Below are 20,393 nucleotides of genomic sequence, written 5' to 3'. Positions count from 1 at the left end.
TGTCAGCTGGTCATGAACTATTGGAATAGCAAGTAGAGTTGAATTTGAGTGATAACTGGTAGCAATCATTCTGCCTTTATCTAAGACTCACTCTCCAGCAAGCAGAGCACTTCAGGCATATGTATGCTTTATTGTTATGTTAGGTTTGCCTTTTATTAATATGGCAAAGGACATTTTCCCTCCATGTTACCTACTTTCACTTAAACATTGAGGACATTGAGAAAACTCATTGGCTCAGCAGTTTGAGCTGAAATTAATAATGGCATCTACAGTTTATATTCCTAATCCAAATTATAGGAAAAATTAATAATGATATTCACAATTTATCTCCCTAATTTGAATTATAGGAAACTGTTAGAAGGAATAGTACAGGATCACCTTTGTAAGAGGCAGTATTATAGTTTTGGCAGGCTACAGTGTTTTGTTTTTAAATGTATTTTATTACAGTAATAGTAGCAGTTTAAGCTGGGCCGTTGTGGTGCACGCCTTTAATCCTAGGCAGAGGTAGGCGGATCTTTATGAGCTCGAGGCCAGCCTGATCTACAAAAACTAGTTCCTGGATAGCTAGGGCTGTTATACAGAGAAACCTTGTCTCAAAAAACAAAACAACAAAAAAAATAGCAGTTTAATTGTGAATTTTAATTTAGGGATTGTTTTCATGAATTACTGAAGTAGTAGAATACTGTGAATACTGTTCTGGATAACAGATTAAAGCAGTTTTATAAGATGATTATCATCAATTCATAATATATAGGCAATGAACTTTGTGCTAAAATTAAATGTTGCTCTCTTCTTTTTTTTTTAATAATAACTAATTAAGTGTTTGTATTAAACTCATGACCAAAGAACTTAAAAAGGAGCAATGTCAGCTTTGTGGTGTGGGGTCATACTGTGAAGTTTATTATGTAAACTACAACAGATACTATCTCAGGGAAATAAAGGTACAATATTTTTAATCAGTAAGGTCAACAAAGTTGGTTAATGACCAAGAACATTAAACTAAGACTGTTTTATAGTATCATTTTGAGAAAGGAAAAAAATGAAAGTCCTATAGACAATGAAGGATTTATGTCAATGACCAGATATCAGCCAGATGATTATAACGATAAAGCAATGCAGTATGTATATGATAGAGAATTATAGACTATCTAGATCAAGGCAACATCTGATATGTAAAATGAAAAGCAGGTAGAGATATTTCCCATTATCTTGTCTGTGCGCAATAATCTTTATGGCCACCTTTTTTTTTTCATGAGTGCATTCATTTTTGATTTCTATCGAAATTTTGCTTGTTGACACCTATGAATATTTTATCTGAAAGTTATCAGGTCTGTATTTAACAAAGTCAAGAATTTGAATTTGCCTTTCAGTTGCTTTCTCATTGTGTGTGTGTGTTTGCATTTGTCTGTGTACACAGGAGTTTGGTGTTGTCATTCTCAGTTGCTTTCCACCTTATATATTTAAGTAGGGTATTTCACTTGAACCCAGACCTCCTCCATTTAGTTAGCCTAGCCTACCCAGCTTGCTCAGGGATCACTTTGGCGGACTGGTTATAATACCTGATTGACATACCTTGGTTCTGGGGATCAGAACTTTGGTCTTGATACTTGTATGACAAACATTTTACCTGATGAACTACCTCCATAGACCTTACCTTCTGATTGATGCAATACTTTCGCCCCAGTGTTGTATGGGCATAGGTATAATAAGAATATACAATTGTCTGCTTGTTATGGTCACTGGTAAGGCCATTCTTTTCACTGTTTGGTTTGATATAGTTAAACTGGAAGAGAATAGAGTATAATTATAAAGTTTAATTAAAAAAAAGACATCAAATTGTTTTCAGTTTCTAAAATATCCACATCTCTCATTTTTTTTTTATAAAAAAAGACAATGATTTTGCTTTTGTATTAAATTATTTCAAAACCAGATTGAAGTAAATTGGAAATGTCATTTTTAATGAGAAAGCATATTCTATTTGACTCTTATTGTGAATAAAATTTTGTTAAAAATATTGACAATCGCTTGCATTTGTGAAAATTTTAATTATTAAGAAAAGATATATGATTTGGGATGATGTACAGCAAGTTTGGGAATGTGAGTGACTAACAGGGAATGTATTCTTCTGTTTACCTCTTACAATGTGTAATCTTACTTATTGTTTGAACAGGTAATTACATTTCAATTAAGAATTTGTAAGTTTGCTTTTACTCATTTTTTTTATTTGATGGATTAATACTGTTGCCCATGTTGTCCTTTATCTCCTATACTCATGAGATCATTCTGTCTCCTAAGTATTTTGCTATTATAGATTGCAGCAGCTGCATCTAGCTACCACCTTATTTACAAAAGCAATATTCTACAAGGGAGAGTAGAAGAGTAATTATTAGGCAAGACTAATAAATGAGCACATGAGTTATAGATAGAGACATATATGTGAGTATGTATGTATACTTCAGGCTTGTTAGCAATTTTGAAAACCAGGGAGCAGACTCTTCTACCCTGATTTGTTGGCATCCTTTTTGCTGGGGAATGAATAAAGTTCTGTGCGTGGAATATAAGCAGCCATCCTCAGTATTTCCTGAAATTATATTCAAAGCTTGTCAGTTTCTGAAAAGTCATTCATAAGAACCTTGGCTTAGCCCTATTAGTCCTGTCAAGAGAGCAGGAACAAAGTTGTAATATGAGCAAGAAGTCGTTTTGATCATGAACAGATTTGAAACTGACTTGTGTTCATACCTTTCTCTTTGAATTAGGTTGCTATACTTTTATTATTTCAATGTGATAAATATTATTCCCTTAAGTATTCATTTATTGATGGTATAAAAATGTCATTTTAAAATGTCTGACTTTGAGAAGCTGGCTAATACAATGTCCCTAATTCTGAACAATCAATCGTAAGGACTTTTATAAATATTTTTTTAAAAACTGATAAAAATCTGTGCTGGAGAGATGGCTTAGTGGCTAAGAGCATTTACTGCTCTTTCAGAAGTACCTGATTTCAACATTGTGGCTCACAAATCTCTAACTCCATTGCAGGAAATCTAACACCATCTTCTGGTCTTCTTGAGCACTGAGTATTCATGTAATGTATATACATACACACATGCAGGCAAAATGTTCATATATATAAAATAATATCTTTTTAAAAAAGTAATTCAGTGATAGACCTATCTTCATTCCTTTTCATGGAGAGCAGTTAGTGATCTAGCAGCTTGGGTTTATTTGCATGTAATAAGTAGCTGGAACACATTAAGAATAGTAATGTAGTAGTCCCAAAACCTCATACTCCACTAATTTTTTATTAACCTACTATATGTTTAATTGTATTTTGATCTGTTTACCCATTTGGATACTGGGTCATAGACCAGGATGACTTCAAACTCAATATACCCACTTTCCTAGTCCTTAAATGTATACATTACCACACCTGGCTAATAGTTTATGTTTTTTGTTTTTTAATATTCATGTATGTTTATAGTAGTTCTAGGAAGAAGGAACATAGAAAGAGATTTATTAGTTATCAGAGAGGAATTTATCAAAAATTGAACATTTCTGTGTTTTTTGAGCATAGAATTAGGATAGGTTTTAAGCCAAAAAAAATCATCTTGTTATCTTTGTACTTGTTTGATCTTTTTTTTCTTAAAGATTTCTCATCATATGTACACATGTGGGATCTGTCACATGTCAGGGAAAGATTTCCAATGAAGTAGCCTCTGAGATGCAAAAATAATTCATGTGAGAATTATCTACTGTTAGAGACCAGCTTCTACAAAAATACTACTTACCATGGTAGGGGCATAGGGATCAGAAATTTAGTAAAGAGTATGAAGACGTGAATAAAAATAATGAAACAGAAACATAGGATAATATTGGGAGGGAGTTGCAGTGAATACTGAAATTGCCTGCCTTTAATTTTCCGTACACTTTTATACCCCAATACAAAAAAAAAAAAACCGGAAGAAGGCAACAAAAGACTTCTTTAACATATTCAAAGAACAACACCAACAGTTAATTGCTTCAGTACTTTGAGACATCAAATCATTAGCATTTTTTTGTTTAGGGACCCTCATATCCATATCAAGTATCAGAATATTTGTACCTGAAGGCAGCCACTCCCTAGGTCAAACCTCCTGTTTCAAAAGAAGGAGCAGAAGTATGCTTGCATATCCTGACCATTTGTCAGAATGGAGTAGATCTGCCTATATGTGCCATCTTACTGCCAAAAGAACCAAGTAACCACATCCATTGTCAACAATTTTGGGAACCCTCAGACTTTCTGTCCTTCAGACAAGGTGAGAAATAGGTTCACGTTTTTGGGCCTCCACAATCTACAGAATGTAAAAATTAGGTGTAAGTTTCTGCTAATCAGTTTGATATTGAAAAACAAATAACTGGGGCTTGAGATACAGCTCAGTTGGTAGAGTGCTTGGCTTGAGTCTAGTCTCTAAGAACTCATAGGCCTGGGTGTGGTAGTGTACACGGGGAAGAAATAAAAGGAATAGAAATCTGGGGTCATTCTTCCCTGCACAATAAGTTTGAGGTAAGCCTGGGCTATAGAAGAGCCTGTCTCAGGCAAACAATAACATGTCAACTATAAAACACTCTCTTCAGGAGATAAAAAACAAGGTAGTTTTTAGGAGACACATTGTCTTTGATCTGAAAGTCCCTGTGGTCTCTGCCCAGTACTTCTCTCAGCAGTGGTTTGGGTAAATGGAGGAAAACCAGAGAAGTTTGAGTCTCTAATGTCTAGGCTTCTTCTCATTCCTTAAATTTTTAAATTAAAATATTTTTGGACCAGAGGTTTTATCTTAAACTTGCTGTATTGTGGAGGGTGACCTGACTGTTCTGTCAAGTGTTGGGATTATAGGCATCAGAAACCACACAACATCTCATAGTTTCTTCTTTTGTTCTTTTTTTAATATATATATTATATATATAATATATATATATGTCACAATCTTTTAGTTTATTGTCATTTATTTATTGCTTGAATTGTGGTTTATTTAAAGACAGGGTCTTCACCCTGCTAGCTAGTGTAGCCTGAAGCTCACTGTATATTCCAGGTTGGCCTGAAACTCATGATAATCCTTTTGTCTTAGTCCTCCTTAGTGTTGGGATTATTGTTGTGACATCAGACATAGATTTTTTTTCTTTATTGACACATTATGCTTACATATTTCTGGATTTAGTATGATAACTTGTTATGTTGCAATAATTTTATATGACCAAATAATAATATTTCATTGTACATATACCACATTTTCCTTATTCATTCATCAGTTAATAGGCAATCTGTTTGGTTTCATTTCTTCTCAGTTGTGAATAGTGACACATTGAACACTAGAATGTAGATTGTTTCTTTAGTGTATGGATTTCATTTCTTTTGTATATATACCTATAAGTAGATTTCTATGTCATATGATAGTTCTTTTTTAATTTTTATGTCTGTTTTAAGATAAGTATATTTTTTTCATTTGATCAATATTTTATGTTTTGTTTCCTGTTGAATGTTAGAGCTATTGTGTCTGTTGCCTTTTTTCTTTTGTGGTGAAGAAGCTTCCTAGTTTGATTTAATACCATTTGTCTCTCTCTTTTTTTCCCTCTGAGCCTTTGAGACTTTACCTTAAAGAACTTCCTTTATGTCATTGTCTTGATATTTTCTCTATATTTTCTTCTAGTAGTTTCAAATTTTCAGATATTGAATGAATTTTGTTCATTTTGAGTTGATTTCATAAAGGTAGGAAGTCAGTCTTACCAATACTGTTCAACAAAGAGATTGTTGTGCTTTTGGCTTTTATTTACATTTTGTAAGGCTTATATCAATAATGTAAACATGCAGAAGTTGGTAAACGGTGTCAAAGAATACAATACTATCTTAGGATTTCTATTGCTGTGAAGAGACACTATGGCCACGGCAACTTTTAATAAAAGAAACATTTAATTGGAGTGGTTCACTTATGGTTTCTGAGATTCAGTCTATTATCACCATGATGGGTTGGTGGGGAGCATGGTGTTTTGCAGGCAAATGCTGGAGTAGTAGCTGAGAGTCCTACATCTTATAGACAACAAGAAGTCAACTGACACACTAGGTGGTATTCTGAGCAAAAGAGACCTCAAAGTGACACACAAAGAGACCCACAGTGATGCACTTCCTCCAGCAATATCATACCCACTCCAATAAAGCCACCCCTCCTAATAGTGCCACTCCCTATGTGGTTATGGGAGCCAGTTACATTCAAACTGAGACACATGCTGTGGTAAATTTCAATTATATTAAAAAAATAAATGATCATTGCTAAACAGTTTTCCCAATTTAGAAATAGATCTATACCTTTGACCTCCCAATTCCTTTTATCCTATTCTGCTTTCTTCTATTGTTTTTCTCCTAAGTGATTAATAAAAAATGGAAAATCTTTATAGTAGTGTTCATTGTTCCTACTTAAAATCATTACCTTTGGCCTGTAAACTTACTTCCAAAACTTAAATATTTAGTTGTTTAGAGCATTATTATGCTTTTATACTTGAGTTATCTGAGATAGAATTTAAAGAGAATTTCTTAGCAATAGTGAATATGTTACAAAATGTAAGCTAGTTGACAACCCGGAAGACATTCATCTGAAACTTCTTTTGCATTTTTGAAATTCCTTTTGCATTTACTTTATTTCTAAAACAACTTTAAAAATACTGATAAATATTTTGGTCAGATCCTGCTGTGTTTAGAAGACCAAGTTTCCTTAGTGTCCTCCATTTCTACTGACTCTTATAATATTTCTGCTCTTCTTATACAGGGTTCCCTGATCTCTTAGGGGAGGTATAAGACATCTTATTTTTAGGACTGAGGGTCCAAGGTCTCTCACTCTCTTTGTAATAATGTCTGCCTGTGGGTCTCTGCTTTTGTTCCCATCTGCTATAGGAACCAACTTCTCTGATCATGACTGAGCCAGGCACTGTTTTATGAGTATAACAGAATGACTTTAGAAATCATTTTATTGTGACATTCCTTTAGTAGAATGTTAGTATTTGGTTTTTCTTTAGGTTCATGATCTATCTAGCCTCGGGTTCTTGGCATCTGAGCAGTATTGAGTATGGGTTTGATTTCATAGAGTGAGCCTTAAGTCCATTCAGATATTTGTTGATTATTCCCACAAACTTTGTGCTACTACTGTACCAGTACATCTGTCAGGCACGTCACCATTGTGTATTATATGAGTTGTAGCTGGTTTGGTGGTTACCTTTTTCCTTATGCCTTGATTCTTTTCTTAGAACTGTCTTTTAAATTTTAACTTGTATCAGAATTTTACCTCTTGTTTTTTGGTTGAATGATGTTCCATTGTATAGGCATATTACATTTTATTTATTTTTCCATAAATTAATGAGTATTTAGGCTTCAAATTTTTAATATTTTAAGTTTATAGTTTTAGAATTTAATACGTACATAGATTATATTTTGATCTTATTCTTCCCGCGCCCTCTCCAGTGACTCACCACTCTAGTGCCTCCTGGCTTATCCCTATGTTTCTTTTCTTTTTTAAAAATAAACCACTAAATCCAATTAGTGCTATCCCTATTTATGTGTGTATGAGGCCATCTACTGTAGCATATCTAACCTACCAGGAGCAACACCACTAAAGAACACTGACCCTCACTCCCCTATTAATCATCAGCTTTCAATAGCTCTTCAGCTAGCAATGGGGGCTTATGAGCCCCTCACTACTTCATGCTGGAATGTTGACATCCTTGGTCTTTTACAGGTCTATCCTTTTACAGACATCCACAGCTGCTGTGGGTTCTTAAATGCAGCACTTCTGTTATGTCCAGAAGATACTGTTTTACCCTGGTCCTCTCTGACCTCTAATTTTTTTTTTTTAATATTTATTTATTATGTATACAGAGCATTCCTTCCATGTATGCCTGCAGGCCAGAAGAGGGCACCAGACCCCATTACAAATGGTTGTGAGCCACCATATGGTTGCTGGGAATTGAACTCAGGACCTTTGGAAGAGCAAGCAATGCTCTTAACCTCTGAGCCATCTCTCCAGCCCCTGACCTCTAATTTTTTAAGTAGTTTTATGGCCGTCTTTCTCTATGCCTCTCACGTCTTGAGGAGTTTGTTTATTATATAGTTTTCACACTTATGGTTAAACTCAAAGATACTTATTCATAGAAAGACCTTCTCCTATGAAGTATGAGAAGCACACTATAAAGCACACTATATAAAGATGCATATATAGAAGGAAAACAAATTGATTTAATATCTATTTAGCAAAATAATAATAGTTTCGCATGGGACCTGTGATCTTCCCAGCCATGGATTCTTGGCCAGATTTATAGTACTAGAAATTAGGTTCTTCCTATGGAGCAGGCTTAAATCCAGTTTAGCAGTTGATTGTGCCCATTCATGTGATTAGTATACCCATGAACATGTCTTTCCAGGGCAGTAGTTATTGTAGCTTCCAGGATTCTTAGTTGTGTAAGACTGTTGATGATTTTACTTTTCCAGCAGTCTGTATAGCACCTTGCCATACTATAATTTAAAAGTTAATAGTGAAGAAGCTTTTAAATTGATTTCTCCAACTCCTCTGACCAGCTTTTGTTTTCTTTTTTAGCAATAGGGTCTTCCTGTCAGGTTCTTGTGGTCAACCAAGAGCAATGGTAATAGCATTATTTTAGGCGTCTCTGGAACCTCTTCTGAACAACAGTTCAAAAGAAAATATATCATACCTGGCACTGGGCTTTTCTATTTTCTTTCTTTTAGTAAGGCTTATTTTTGTATGGATCATGGCAGTAGATTCTTGTAATAATTTAGTTGAGAGGCTTGCTGTCATGGGACATGCTTGCAATCCCAACTACCTTGGTGACTGGGCTAGGAAGATCACAAGTTCAAGTCTACCCGGCTGCATAGTAGAATCTTGTCTCAAAATGCAAATGAAGACAACTTGAACAAGTAAAAAAAGTAATAATAGCATTTTGAGTAAACAGATTGGATTATTGAAGCACTCAGATTATACTACCAAAGACAAAGACTGTGTTGTGATTAGAATCTGTGTTCCCTTTCCATCTTAATTTTTTTAAAAATGTATGCACACTGTCTGTGTGTCTGGCATCTGTGGAGGTCAGAAAAGACAGTCAAATCTCCCGGAACTGTAATTAATGAATTGCTGTGAGCTAGCATGTGGGTGCTGGGTCCAGGTCCTCTGCAAGAGCAGCAAGTGCTTTTAACTACTTAATGCCCACCTTCCCACCCCAAAATGTGTGTGCTTGAAGATTAGAGAAAAAGGAACTTCAATGCTCCAGGAAGTTTTTTCAACGTTGGTGAAAGGATGTATATTTATGCAGAGTTTCGCAGGCTGGTTTTCACCACAAGTAGGCTACCTCTCAAGTACCCTTTCTTCACATCTGTACCAGATGGGCGATAATTTTGTCACTTTCAACACTAATGTAGGTTTTATATATGTTAGTTTCTAAATGAAAACAAACCAAGTGATATAACCCTTCAATAGCCAAGGTTTCAGGAAGATGGGACAGGATTATCTTGCATGTTTTTGTGCCTATGGCATGTTTATTGGTGCCCTCAGAATATGTGAAATGTTCTGTGACTATAGGATTTCAGCATTACTATAGATCTTATTGGGACTTTCCCCTCTGATGATTATGAGACAATTAATGATCCCATTAATGTTTGATTTGATAAATAAGTAAAATGTTATAGAATATTCCAAAAGTAACATTAAATTGTGGGAACTTTCAGATACCATTTCTTACAAATGAATTACTGTCAAGTATCTTTAATTGTATTGTCAAGTACAATTAAAAAATTTTTAAAACTTAGGGAAAGTAAAGAATTTAAAATGAACTCAGACTTATCTGATGAACTTCCAAAGTATTTGACTTTTTTAATATGTCTCCATGTGGTGGCTGATGTTCTTAAATGGAGTTTGCTGTTATCTTTTTTGTGAGATTTTTTTTTTGTTGTTTGCTTTTTATTGACCTTGACAGACCTTAATATTGTTTATGAAAGCTAGACCTCACTCTTTTAGATATTGCTTTTGTCTTGAGCAGTATTGTGGTTATATAATGAATAAAATTTTTATAACCCATGAACTGAGGGTAAGTGAGCTTTGTAGCCCACATAAGTATTTTGAGATAAAATTCATGTTAAGACGCATACCTTGTGCTCAGTTTGTGCCGGCTCTTAGATGATTTTTAAGATGTGGTTAAATGTGTTTCTGATAACATTCTGTAAATAAAGTTCCTCAACCAATGTGAAGTTTGTAACTTCTTAATATCTTCCTCCAGTGCTTTTCTAATTTAAGTTAAATTTTGACATGTTTCCCTATTATTAAGGTCCTGATGACAAATTCATTTAGGACGCAAATTAATAGACTTTTCTTTCTTCAGTGATTTTACCTTAAAATTTAACTCATATAGTATTGCACAAAGTTACAGATTTTGGAAGCCTGATAGATCTATTTGAATTGTATTAATACAATTTTTGCATGGGTTTGAATTTGGAGACTACCCAGAGTTGGGTGCTTTATTGTCCCCAGAGGTAAGATTTAGGACATCTTAATTGTGCATACTTAATCATTATTTTGGTACAGGATTTTCTCCATATTCACTGAAGTTTTACTTGTGGTTGCATTTTATGACTATTGATCATGCACAGACTGCTGTGAAATGACCCTAGGGCAAAGTTATGTCTTTTGGAGAATAGTAGTTTTTCCCAATGCCTCTAAAGAGACTTGATTTTGTAAACTCCTCTTTCCCTCCTTCCATCTTTCCTTCCTTTTCCCGCTTTTAAACAGGTGCAGATGCTTACCCAGAATGTACTTTAGGAAAAAGATTTATTTAAAAAATTAATTATGAATATGTATGTTTGTATATATGTCTGGTATTTGCAAGTCAGTGAAGGTGCCACTGGAAACAAGAGGCCATCCGATAATCTAGAATTAGAGTTACAGGTGATTGTGGGCCTCCTAGCATGATGCTAAGAAAGAATTCTTGGGTGTTCTGAAAGAATAGTATAAAGTTTTAACTGCTAAGCCAACTGTCTAGCCCCCAAATGTACTTTTTTCTACCAAATTGTTCCTAAATTCCCCTGCTTCTATCCTGACTGTTTGCTTCCCACCCCCGAGCCTTGTCTGCCTTTCTCTTTTGCCATTTGTCCTCCCTCCCTCCCTCCCTCCCTCCCTCCCTCCCTCCCTCCCTCCCTCCCTCCCTCCCTCCCTCCCTCCCTCTCTCCCTCTATCCCTTCTTCCCTCCTTCCTTCATTTGAGCTGTGGCCTTACTTCCCATTGAAGCATAAACAAACACTTAAATTACTTTTAATAATTCCTTATGAAATTATTCTACAAGGATAAGATGTTTCAGGATTAATCACATACCTCCAGTTTGTGGCTCACAGGCCATGTGTGGTTGTGGATAGGTGTGAATGCAACCTAACACAAAATTAAAACAATCTAAGTTTTTTTTTTTTGCTTGCAATTAATTGTATGGAGTACTAATGAGTTTTTCAACAAAGTAGCCTAGTGATTGATATGCTGGCAAGTCTTCCCTTCATGCAGACAATGTGGTCACATGGTACCCTTGCTACATCCTCTGTATATGGATCATTCCTGATATCTTCTTGTTTCCTCAGGATTTGCCCTCTTTTATTATCCCCTGTCTTTTTTTGTCTTTCTCCTCAGTGTAGCTTATTTTCTGCTGTCTTTGGTGAGCTTGATCATCCTTTGAGGGAGAAAAGTCTGACCAAGACATGAAATATGCTAGTTTTCATTTTCTTCTTCCTTGTATCACCAAGGTAATAAGAGTATGCCTTAATAAAGATTGAAGGCAGTGTTGGAGAAAATCAGCCATGACCCAAAGCATAATATACTGTTGAATGAATGTTTAAATATACTGTTGAATAAAAGATTAGCTTCCTCTCTTAAGACCTCCCCAGAATCAGTTTCCCACAAAGGCTAGTAAGGCAGGTTTTCAAGCATTTTGTATATGTTCATTAAGAAGTGTTTTTAAAAATGAAGTTTTTTTTATTTTACTTATGTGTACAAGTGCTTGTTTGTATGTATGTATATATGTGTGTGTGTATTTATGTGTACCATGTATGTTCTTAGTGCTGTAAAGGTCAGAAGAGGGCATCAGATCCCCTAGAACTTGAGTTACATAAGCCAAACCTAGCTCCTCTGATAGAGCAGCAAGTACTCTTAATAGTTTAACTCTCTCTGCAGTCCCTAAAATAATATTATTTTTAGTTGACATATATTAATTATGGATGTTTATATTGTTCAGAAAGGGAAAATCTGCCATTTAAGAGATACATCATTTCTTCATGTTTGAGATATTACCATCCTTGTCTGTGATTTTGAAATAAATATTTAATTAATTGTTGTTAATATAGTTATAGAATACTGTAGGTTAGTAGTGATTAGTATGAAATTGATTAGAAGAAAACAAAGATAAGGGATTGTTGGGTGTGTACTGTGTGTTGGGTGTTTGGGAGCAGTGCTTTAAGAATGGTTGGTTCTTTGGTGGCTGGTTCTTCAGAATCTCCAATGAGGGATTTGTCTAGTAAATGCTCAGTTATTGCTTTACTCTTTAGTATATATTAGGCACCTGGCATTCAAATATGTATCTAATTGAAATTCTTTCTTAAAGCTTAGTGAATTTTATAGTATAAGTGTTATTCTTGTTAAATATTTTTGAAAAAATTAGCCTTTTTGACAAATACATATATCACTTTTAAAGGTTATGACTTCATTTTTTACTGAGAGTTGTAAGAACATTACAATTCAAGTATATTTTAAAGCTATATGAAATGTTATTTTAACTCTTACCTTATTTGCTGTTGATCTTTAGGCTTTTTCCCCAGCAGCTCCCAAGGCTGTGATGCATTTCTCCGCCACAAGATGACACTGATTTCTCCCTCAGTTCTGAAGAAGTATGGCATTCCCTTTGACAAGGTTTGTTCCTCTTAGACCTTCACGAGTAGGCTTTTCATTTTGTTGGAATTTGTATTTAGGATAAACTGAAAAGTACTATGTCTTGCCGGGCGATGGTAGCGCATGCCTTTAATCCCAGCATTCGGGAGGCAGAGGCAGGCGGATCTCTGTGAGTTCGAGACCAGCCTGGTCTACAAGAGCTAGTTCCAGGACAGGCTCCAAAACCACAGAGAAACCCTGTCTCGAAAAACCAAAAACAAAAAAAGCAAAACAAAACAACAAAAAAGTACTATGTCTTGCATTGTTAAAAGCACTTTTATGATAGGTGAAAAGAAGCTTATGCTCATATTCTATAACATCAATAATTAATTTGAATATTATTTGAGTATTTTATTTTAAAATATATTTAGAAGAGTTTATGTATATATAATATTTTGTTAGAGAATTCCATGCATAAATACATAATGCTTTAATAAAATCCACTCACTGTACCCTCACATCCAGATCTTCCCTTATCTCCCCCACTATTTTTCCGTCCAAACTTAATTGTGGTTTTTGTTTGTTTGTTTTATTTATTTATTTTTTAATTCACAGAGTCCACTTAGTGTATTGTGGCTGTATGGGTGTAGGATAGATAGCTTCTCAAGGGCCATATATTAAAAGAGAAGAAACCACTGATCGTCCATTCATTACCATATCAGTTGCCAGTAGCATGATCTCCTCTATCCTTATTAAAATTATGGCTTGCTTGATAATTGTACAGTTTTTGTATATACAGTCATAACTGCTGTGAGTTCACGTGTGAAATGAAGCTATTATGACTGGCAGATACTGGTTTTCTGCAGATATCTACTTGTCTGGTTCTTACCTTTCTGTCCCCACTTCCATAACGATTTTCAAGCTTTGTGGGGAGGAGGAGTGATGTAGACACTCAGTTAGTGTTGCATATTCCACAATCTCTTAATCTCTGCACACTGTCCAGTTATGGATCTCAGTGTAGATCACTGTCTACCGCAGATAGAAGCTTCTCTGACTGAAGGTTGAGAAATACACTAACCAATAGGTATAAAGCATAGAACTGTGCAAGGGACAGTTTATCATTATGGCCATTTATCCAAATAATTCTGATTGGTCTTCCCCTGGGGACTATGACCTAGCCTAACAAGAAGTGTGGACCCAGTTAATGGTACTAAGCATATCTTTCATCTTGTAGTGTGGACTCTAAATCTAAGCAAATAGTGATTGGTTAAAGCTAAGCAAATAGTGATTGGTTGCTACTGTAACAATTGTAACACCTATTGCACATGTGAGTTTGTCTTGCTGGCCCAGTTTTTATTGTATCTCTCAGGGTTCAAAATTTGATAAGACTGTTGATGAGTTTTCTTCCCTAGTAGTGTTGTTAACAACCCTTTATTGCTGTGGATAACCAGTATGGATGAAGCTTCTGCATCAGTACCAGCTTGGTTTTTTTCCCCCACCCCCATGTTTTATAAGTCAAGTATGTTGTGCCTACCTCAGTCAGTAGAGGATAATCAAGAACAATGGCAATATCATGTAATGTTTAGGGCAAATGTTTAGGATAACTTACTGACAAACAGCTCAAAAAGATAACCCCTATTTGGCACTGGGCTTTTTATTTGAGAGTATCATTGTATCTAGGGGAGGCATTGTCCCTTCATTAGTTATAGGATAACTCCATTTAAACTCTTTTTATATGTACATCTGTTTTTGGAAGCATCTAGATAGTCACCATAATATGCCATTTAAAAAGCTATTTAGTATTAATTATCTCTGCCACCCTGACCTCCCATCCTTCCACCCAATATAATGTTTCATATTGTTACTCCTTTCCCCCCTTCATACTATCTGTTTTCTGTCCTTTGAAATCTACCCTCCTACTATGACTGTTAGTAGGTTCCAATTTTTTTTTGAGTATTCCAATTTGAACAAATATCGAAAGATTCAAAGCCAGCATCTAGCACCTACTTGTACAAATGAACATGTGGTATTTTTCTTTTGGATTGGAATTACCACACTCAATGATTATTCATAGTTCCATCCATTTACCTGTGAATTTCACAATTATGTTTTTCTTCATGGCTGAGTAGCATTCTATTATAGCACATTTTCCAGTTGTTAGGTATCTAGGTTGCTTTGCTTTTCTAGCTATTGTCAATACCATAGCAATGAACATGGAGGAGCAAATATCTCTATAGTAAGATATAGAATCCATTGGGAATATACCAGTAATTCTGTAACTGGGTCATATTGTATATCTATTTCTAGCCTTTTGAGTTAAATCCATACAGACTTTCAGTAGTGCAAGCCTTTCATACATGGGGAGTTGAATTTGTATAGAGCCAAAATTTTTATCTTATTTTATTTTTCTAAATGTAGCTCTCCAGTTTGACCAATACTATCTGTTGAAGATGCTGTTTTATTTTTGTTTTTGTTTTTTTCCTGCAGTGTGCTTTTGGCTTCTTTGTCAGTTGTCAGGTGGTTATAAATGTGTTGTCAATAATCACATGACTGTAAGAGTATGGGGTCATATCTGAGCTCTCAGTTTTATTCCATTGATCAAGGTGTCTGTTTTTATGACATTGCCATACAGTTTTTATTACTATAACTCTATAGTATAATTTGATATCAGTGATGGTAATACTTCTAGCAGTGTTTTTATTGTTTTAATTATCTTGTCTTTCATGTTTCTGCATATATTTTGCAATTGTTATCTTGAATTTCTGTGAAGAATTGCATTGAAGTTTTGATGGAGATTGCATTGAATCTGGTGATTGCTTTGAGAGCATAATTGTTAATCCTATCAGTTCATGAACATGAGAGGTCTTTTCATCCTCTGATAGCTTCTTAATTTCTTCATTAAAGATTTTATTGTATAAGTTTTTTTCGCTCCTTAGCTAGCTTTAAATATCTATCTATCTATCTATCTATCTATCTATCTATCTATCTATCTATCTACCTACCTACCTACCTACCTATCTTTCTATATATGAGGTTGTTCTTCTTATTGTACAGTACCAGTAGCCCACAAATAATGCCATGAAAACTGATTAATTATGAAAGTTTGGCCTTAGCTTAGGCTTGTTCTCAACTAGCTCTTATAATATTTAACCCATTTATATTAATCTACATTCTGCCGTATGGCATTACCTCTCTTCCATTTTGCACCTCCTATTCTGGCTGACAACGCCACCTCTCTTCTTCCCAGAGTTCTCTCTCTTGCTGCCTCTAAGTCCCACTTATAACTCCTGGCTAGCTACTGACCATTCAGGTTCTTCTTCTTTTTTTTTTTTTTTTAAGGTTCTTTTTTTTTTCCCACATCAGTCATAGCAATACATCTTAAATATCACACAACATACACATAAACATGTATGTATGTATGCTTATGATTTTAAAATTTATTTCATTCCTTTTAGATATTTATGGATTGAATTGTTTCTCTGAGTTTTTTCTCAGTATTTTTGTTACTACCTGCTGATTTTTGTGATTATTTTTTCTCAACATATTTGTTGGCTTTAGCAGTTTTCTGCTTTCTACCTTTTCTATTTTTGTTGTCTTTATCTTATTTTACTGCTCTAGCGAAGACTGCAAGCATTATTTTAAAGAGGAGTTGACAGAATGGCTATCCTTGTCTTATTCCTGATTTTAGTGGAAGTGATGTGACTTTCTTTTCCATTTAATGAGACATTGTCTGTAGTCTTGTTGTATATTGCCCTTATTATATTGAGATCAATCCCCTGTATTCCTATATTCTATTAGGACTTTTATCATGAAAGGATGCTCATGGATTTTTGTCAGAGACCTTTAATGAGTATAATGAGTTGACCCTGAGGCATTTGATCAGTCTTATTATAGGATGGATTATGTTTATTGATTTACGTATGTTGAACTATCCTTGTATTTCTGAGATAAAGCCAACTTGATCATAGTGAGTGACATTTTTGATATGTCCTTTAGTTTTCGAGTTTTATTTATTTATTTTTTTTAAGTTGAGAGCTTTTTTCTTTTATGTCATAAGGGGAATTGGCCTTTAGTGCTCTTTTTTAGTTTGATCTTTGGTTTTGTTATTAGGATAATGCAAGGCATGCTAAAGAATTTGAAAATATTCCTTCCCTTTATATTTTACCAAGAGAATTGAGGAATATTGTTGTTAGTTCTGTGGATATATTGGTAGAATTTTATTCTCAGTGCATCTGGCCTGGGTTCTTTTTAAAACTTGGAGGATTTTTAATTCCTGGATCTATCTTATTTGTTATTATCGGTGTGTTTAAATTATTTTTTTTTAAATTTTAGTTTAACTTTGGAAGGTCATATGCATCTTAAAACTTATTTCTTTCAGAGTTTGCAGTTTAGTGGGATGTTCTTATGATACTCTTGAGTTTTCTCAGTGTCTTTCTGTTCATTTCTAATTTTATTTACTTTAGTCCTCTCTTTTGCTTAACTGGCTAGTTTTTGTCAATCTTGTTTATTGTTTAAAGAACAAATTCTTGTTTGTTTGCTCTTTGTCTTTCATTAATTTCATACCCAATCTTTATTGTCCTACTGGTTTGGTTTTATTTGTTCTTGTTATTTCAGGGTCTGTAGGTACATTCTTCTGTTATTAATTTGAGAGCTCCCATATTTTTCATCATACTATAAACTTTTTATTTTAGGTCTGCTTGATGTACTTCTATAGGCTCCCAAGAAGAATGTGTTTTATAGAATGTTCTATATATCCTTTAGATCCCTTTGAATTCTGATGTCATTTAAATGCATCATTTCTATGTTTGGTTTTAGTTGACATGACTTGATGAGAATGGCATATAGGAACCACCGATAATTACTGTTAGAATTAATGGATGTTTTAGGTCTAATAGTATGTAATTTAATGAAGTTGGATGCTTTTGTGCTTGGTTCATATTGATTTACAGTAGTACTATCCTTGATGGATTCTTTCTTTAATGACTATGACGTGATCTTCCTGTTTACTTTGTTTAATTTTGGATTGAAGTCTGTTTTTGTCAGATATTAGACTAGCTAAACCTGTTTGCTTCTTAGTTCCATTTGCTTGGAGTATTTTTCCATTCTTTACTAACATGGTGTAATATTGCCAGGTCATGATAGTACACACATTTAATCCTAGCACTTGGGAGACAGAGGCAAAACCAGTATCACTCCCCTACCCTCTTTTTTCTTTTCTATGCCTATAATTTGAGGATTTAGTATTTTAATATGTGCCACATTTTCTGTATGTTCCTATCCTGTGAGGTTGTCCTTTATAAATTTTTCTTTTTCTTTTTTTATTGTTACAATTCTTCACTTTGTGTCTTGATACTCTATCATTTGCTTGTTTCATTCTATTTGTAAGGCTTCTGAAAATTTTCATTGAGATATTGCGTATTTGAATTTCATCTTCATTTAATCTTGTGTTTTCTTCAGTGTTTATCTCTATTTAATTTGTATTTGAAATCCCACATTATCTTTGTTATTTTGTTCAGGTATGTATTTTTATTCTTTATTTTGGAGTTCAGTGGAGTGTTTGTGTCATTATAAAATTACATGTATATATATATTTTTTAAGTTTATGATCGTTGAATATTTTTTTAAGTTCTTTGTCTTGAGGTTTCTATAGGACTTATGTATTTTGTAATTGTTTCTATGATTTGACCTGGGCATGTGAACTTTATTCTTTGGTTGTATGTTTAATGTGATAATCTAACCTTCCTTAAATTGTTCAGATTCACCAACATCACAACTTTAAGATGACAGTTGCAGTCTGCACTCTTATATTTATATAGTGGGCCTGATAAATATTTAGATGCATATTTCCACACATTCATCCATTACCAACGTTTTTAGAAACTGAAATGTTAAGAGAATTATTTCCCTTTGTTCAGTAGTTGAAACATAACATTACTTGGGCTTCATTTCAAATGCTTTAGGAGAATCCTCTGCCAGTGAGAACTAAATGATAAAATTTTCTTTCACTTCATTTAAGATTTTGATAGATTTTTACTTCATTTTCTTATTTCTTCTTTTTAAACAGTTTGTAGAATAGCTACTATCTTTTCTAGGATTGACAGGCGCCTGGTTCCCAACTATTATTCTTCTGGATTTCATTTCATGCTGTTTATTCCTTTATTCTTTTGCCACCTGTGGTTGGTGTTCAAGGCTAGTAAATCATAGTTTGTCTCTTCTAGTGTTAAAATTCTCTTGCCATTCATGAATATATTCTTAATATCATTATTAAGCCTACCATCAAGAACATATTGGGTATCTGAGAAGAGCAGTAATGATAAATATCTCAGCTGGGAGAGGTTTGGGGTAATATAGAGAAGCACAGAATATAGATGACAGTAGTAGATCCTTTTTATGTGTTGTATCTGCAGATGAGGAGAGGTGTTCATAGTCAATTCAATTCCAGTAATTGCGGACAACACACAATCTCCCTTTGCATTGTGGGTGCCAAAGATGGAACTCGAATTTTCAGGCACTTTTAACTACTAAACCATCTAGTCACCTACAACTTTTTCTCATTTTAAAATAGTTGTGATATCATGACATTCTTTTGCTTTTTTAAAAATAGAAAATGAAAGTGTATACTAACCGTTACATGATTTGGAAAGTCTTATTGAACATTATGTCTCATCAAACCCTGCAGATCACCCAGGAGGCTGGAGAGTTTATGATCACTTTTCCTTATGGATATCATGCTGGTTTTAATCATGGTTTCAATTGTGCTGAGTCTACAAATTTTGCTACTGTCAGATGGATTGACTATGGGAAAGTTGCTAAATTGGTAAGTTTTATCTGAAAAGTAAAGCATATATAGTGTATTTCAGTTGAATGTCTACAGCTTTCTTTTCATCATTCACACTGTGTGCCTCTTGCTATAGTGCTTTTTTTCTTTTCAGTTTAGGTATATTTTCTTTCCATGAGCTGAAAATTCATGCCTGAAATTTTCTATTTTGAGATTATTATAGGTCAGTTTGCTCTGAGGAGATTTTTTTGCTGTGGATGCTTAGTTTCTCTCTCAAAGCTACCACTTGGGTTGCTTGCAATATTTCCTATTGACTGTGTATTAAATAGATTTGTATTTCCCTTGCTAAAGTTCAGTCAGTGGTTTAGGAAATAGGTTATAAAAGGAAGTGATTAGTTAAATATGTTAAATTCTTAGTTAAATTTGGTGGCTAAGGGAGTGTGGTGAAAAGAAATTAACAAAGCTTCTTTAATAAAGAAGTGAATTTCTCAGTAATGTAAAACATACTTTAAAGTATATCTTAACATTTAAGTTGGTATAAAGTTCTGTTTGTAGCTCTTGTCAGCTGTATTTGTTGTAAGTCATAGACTTTGTATTTCCATCTACAATGAGCAGTTTGTATGAAATTAGTCTGCTTTCATCTTGTGGCATTAAAACAGGGACATCTTCCAAACAATTGATAGTAATTTTCCTTT

The 20,393-nt window shown here is 34.2% G+C and overlaps 1 protein-coding gene across 3 annotated transcripts in view; it reads left to right on the top strand.

The window, feature by feature from the left end:
- Kdm4c (lysine demethylase 4C) overlaps positions 1 to 20,393 on the top strand; it is a 194,952-nt gene that overhangs the window by 66,896 nt on the left and 107,663 nt on the right. For 2 of the 3 annotated variants that reach the window (XM_057784161.1, XM_057784160.1), the window contains 2 exons: positions 12,859 to 12,962; positions 19,600 to 19,737. In XM_057784161.1, the coding sequence (XP_057640144.1) occupies positions 12,859 to 12,962; positions 19,600 to 19,737 (242 nt within the window). Of the gene's footprint in view, positions 1 to 12,858; positions 12,963 to 19,599; positions 19,738 to 20,393 lie in introns of those variants that run through there. The other variant, XR_009057981.1, reaches the window with a different exon arrangement.

Source organism: Chionomys nivalis, chromosome 11 (assembly GCF_950005125.1).
Source record: "Chionomys nivalis chromosome 11, mChiNiv1.1, whole genome shotgun sequence".
NCBI lineage: Eukaryota > Metazoa > Chordata > Mammalia > Rodentia > Cricetidae > Chionomys > Chionomys nivalis.
The sequence above is the reverse complement of the archived record's forward strand: the minus strand, read 5'-3'. Positions and strand labels throughout refer to the sequence as shown.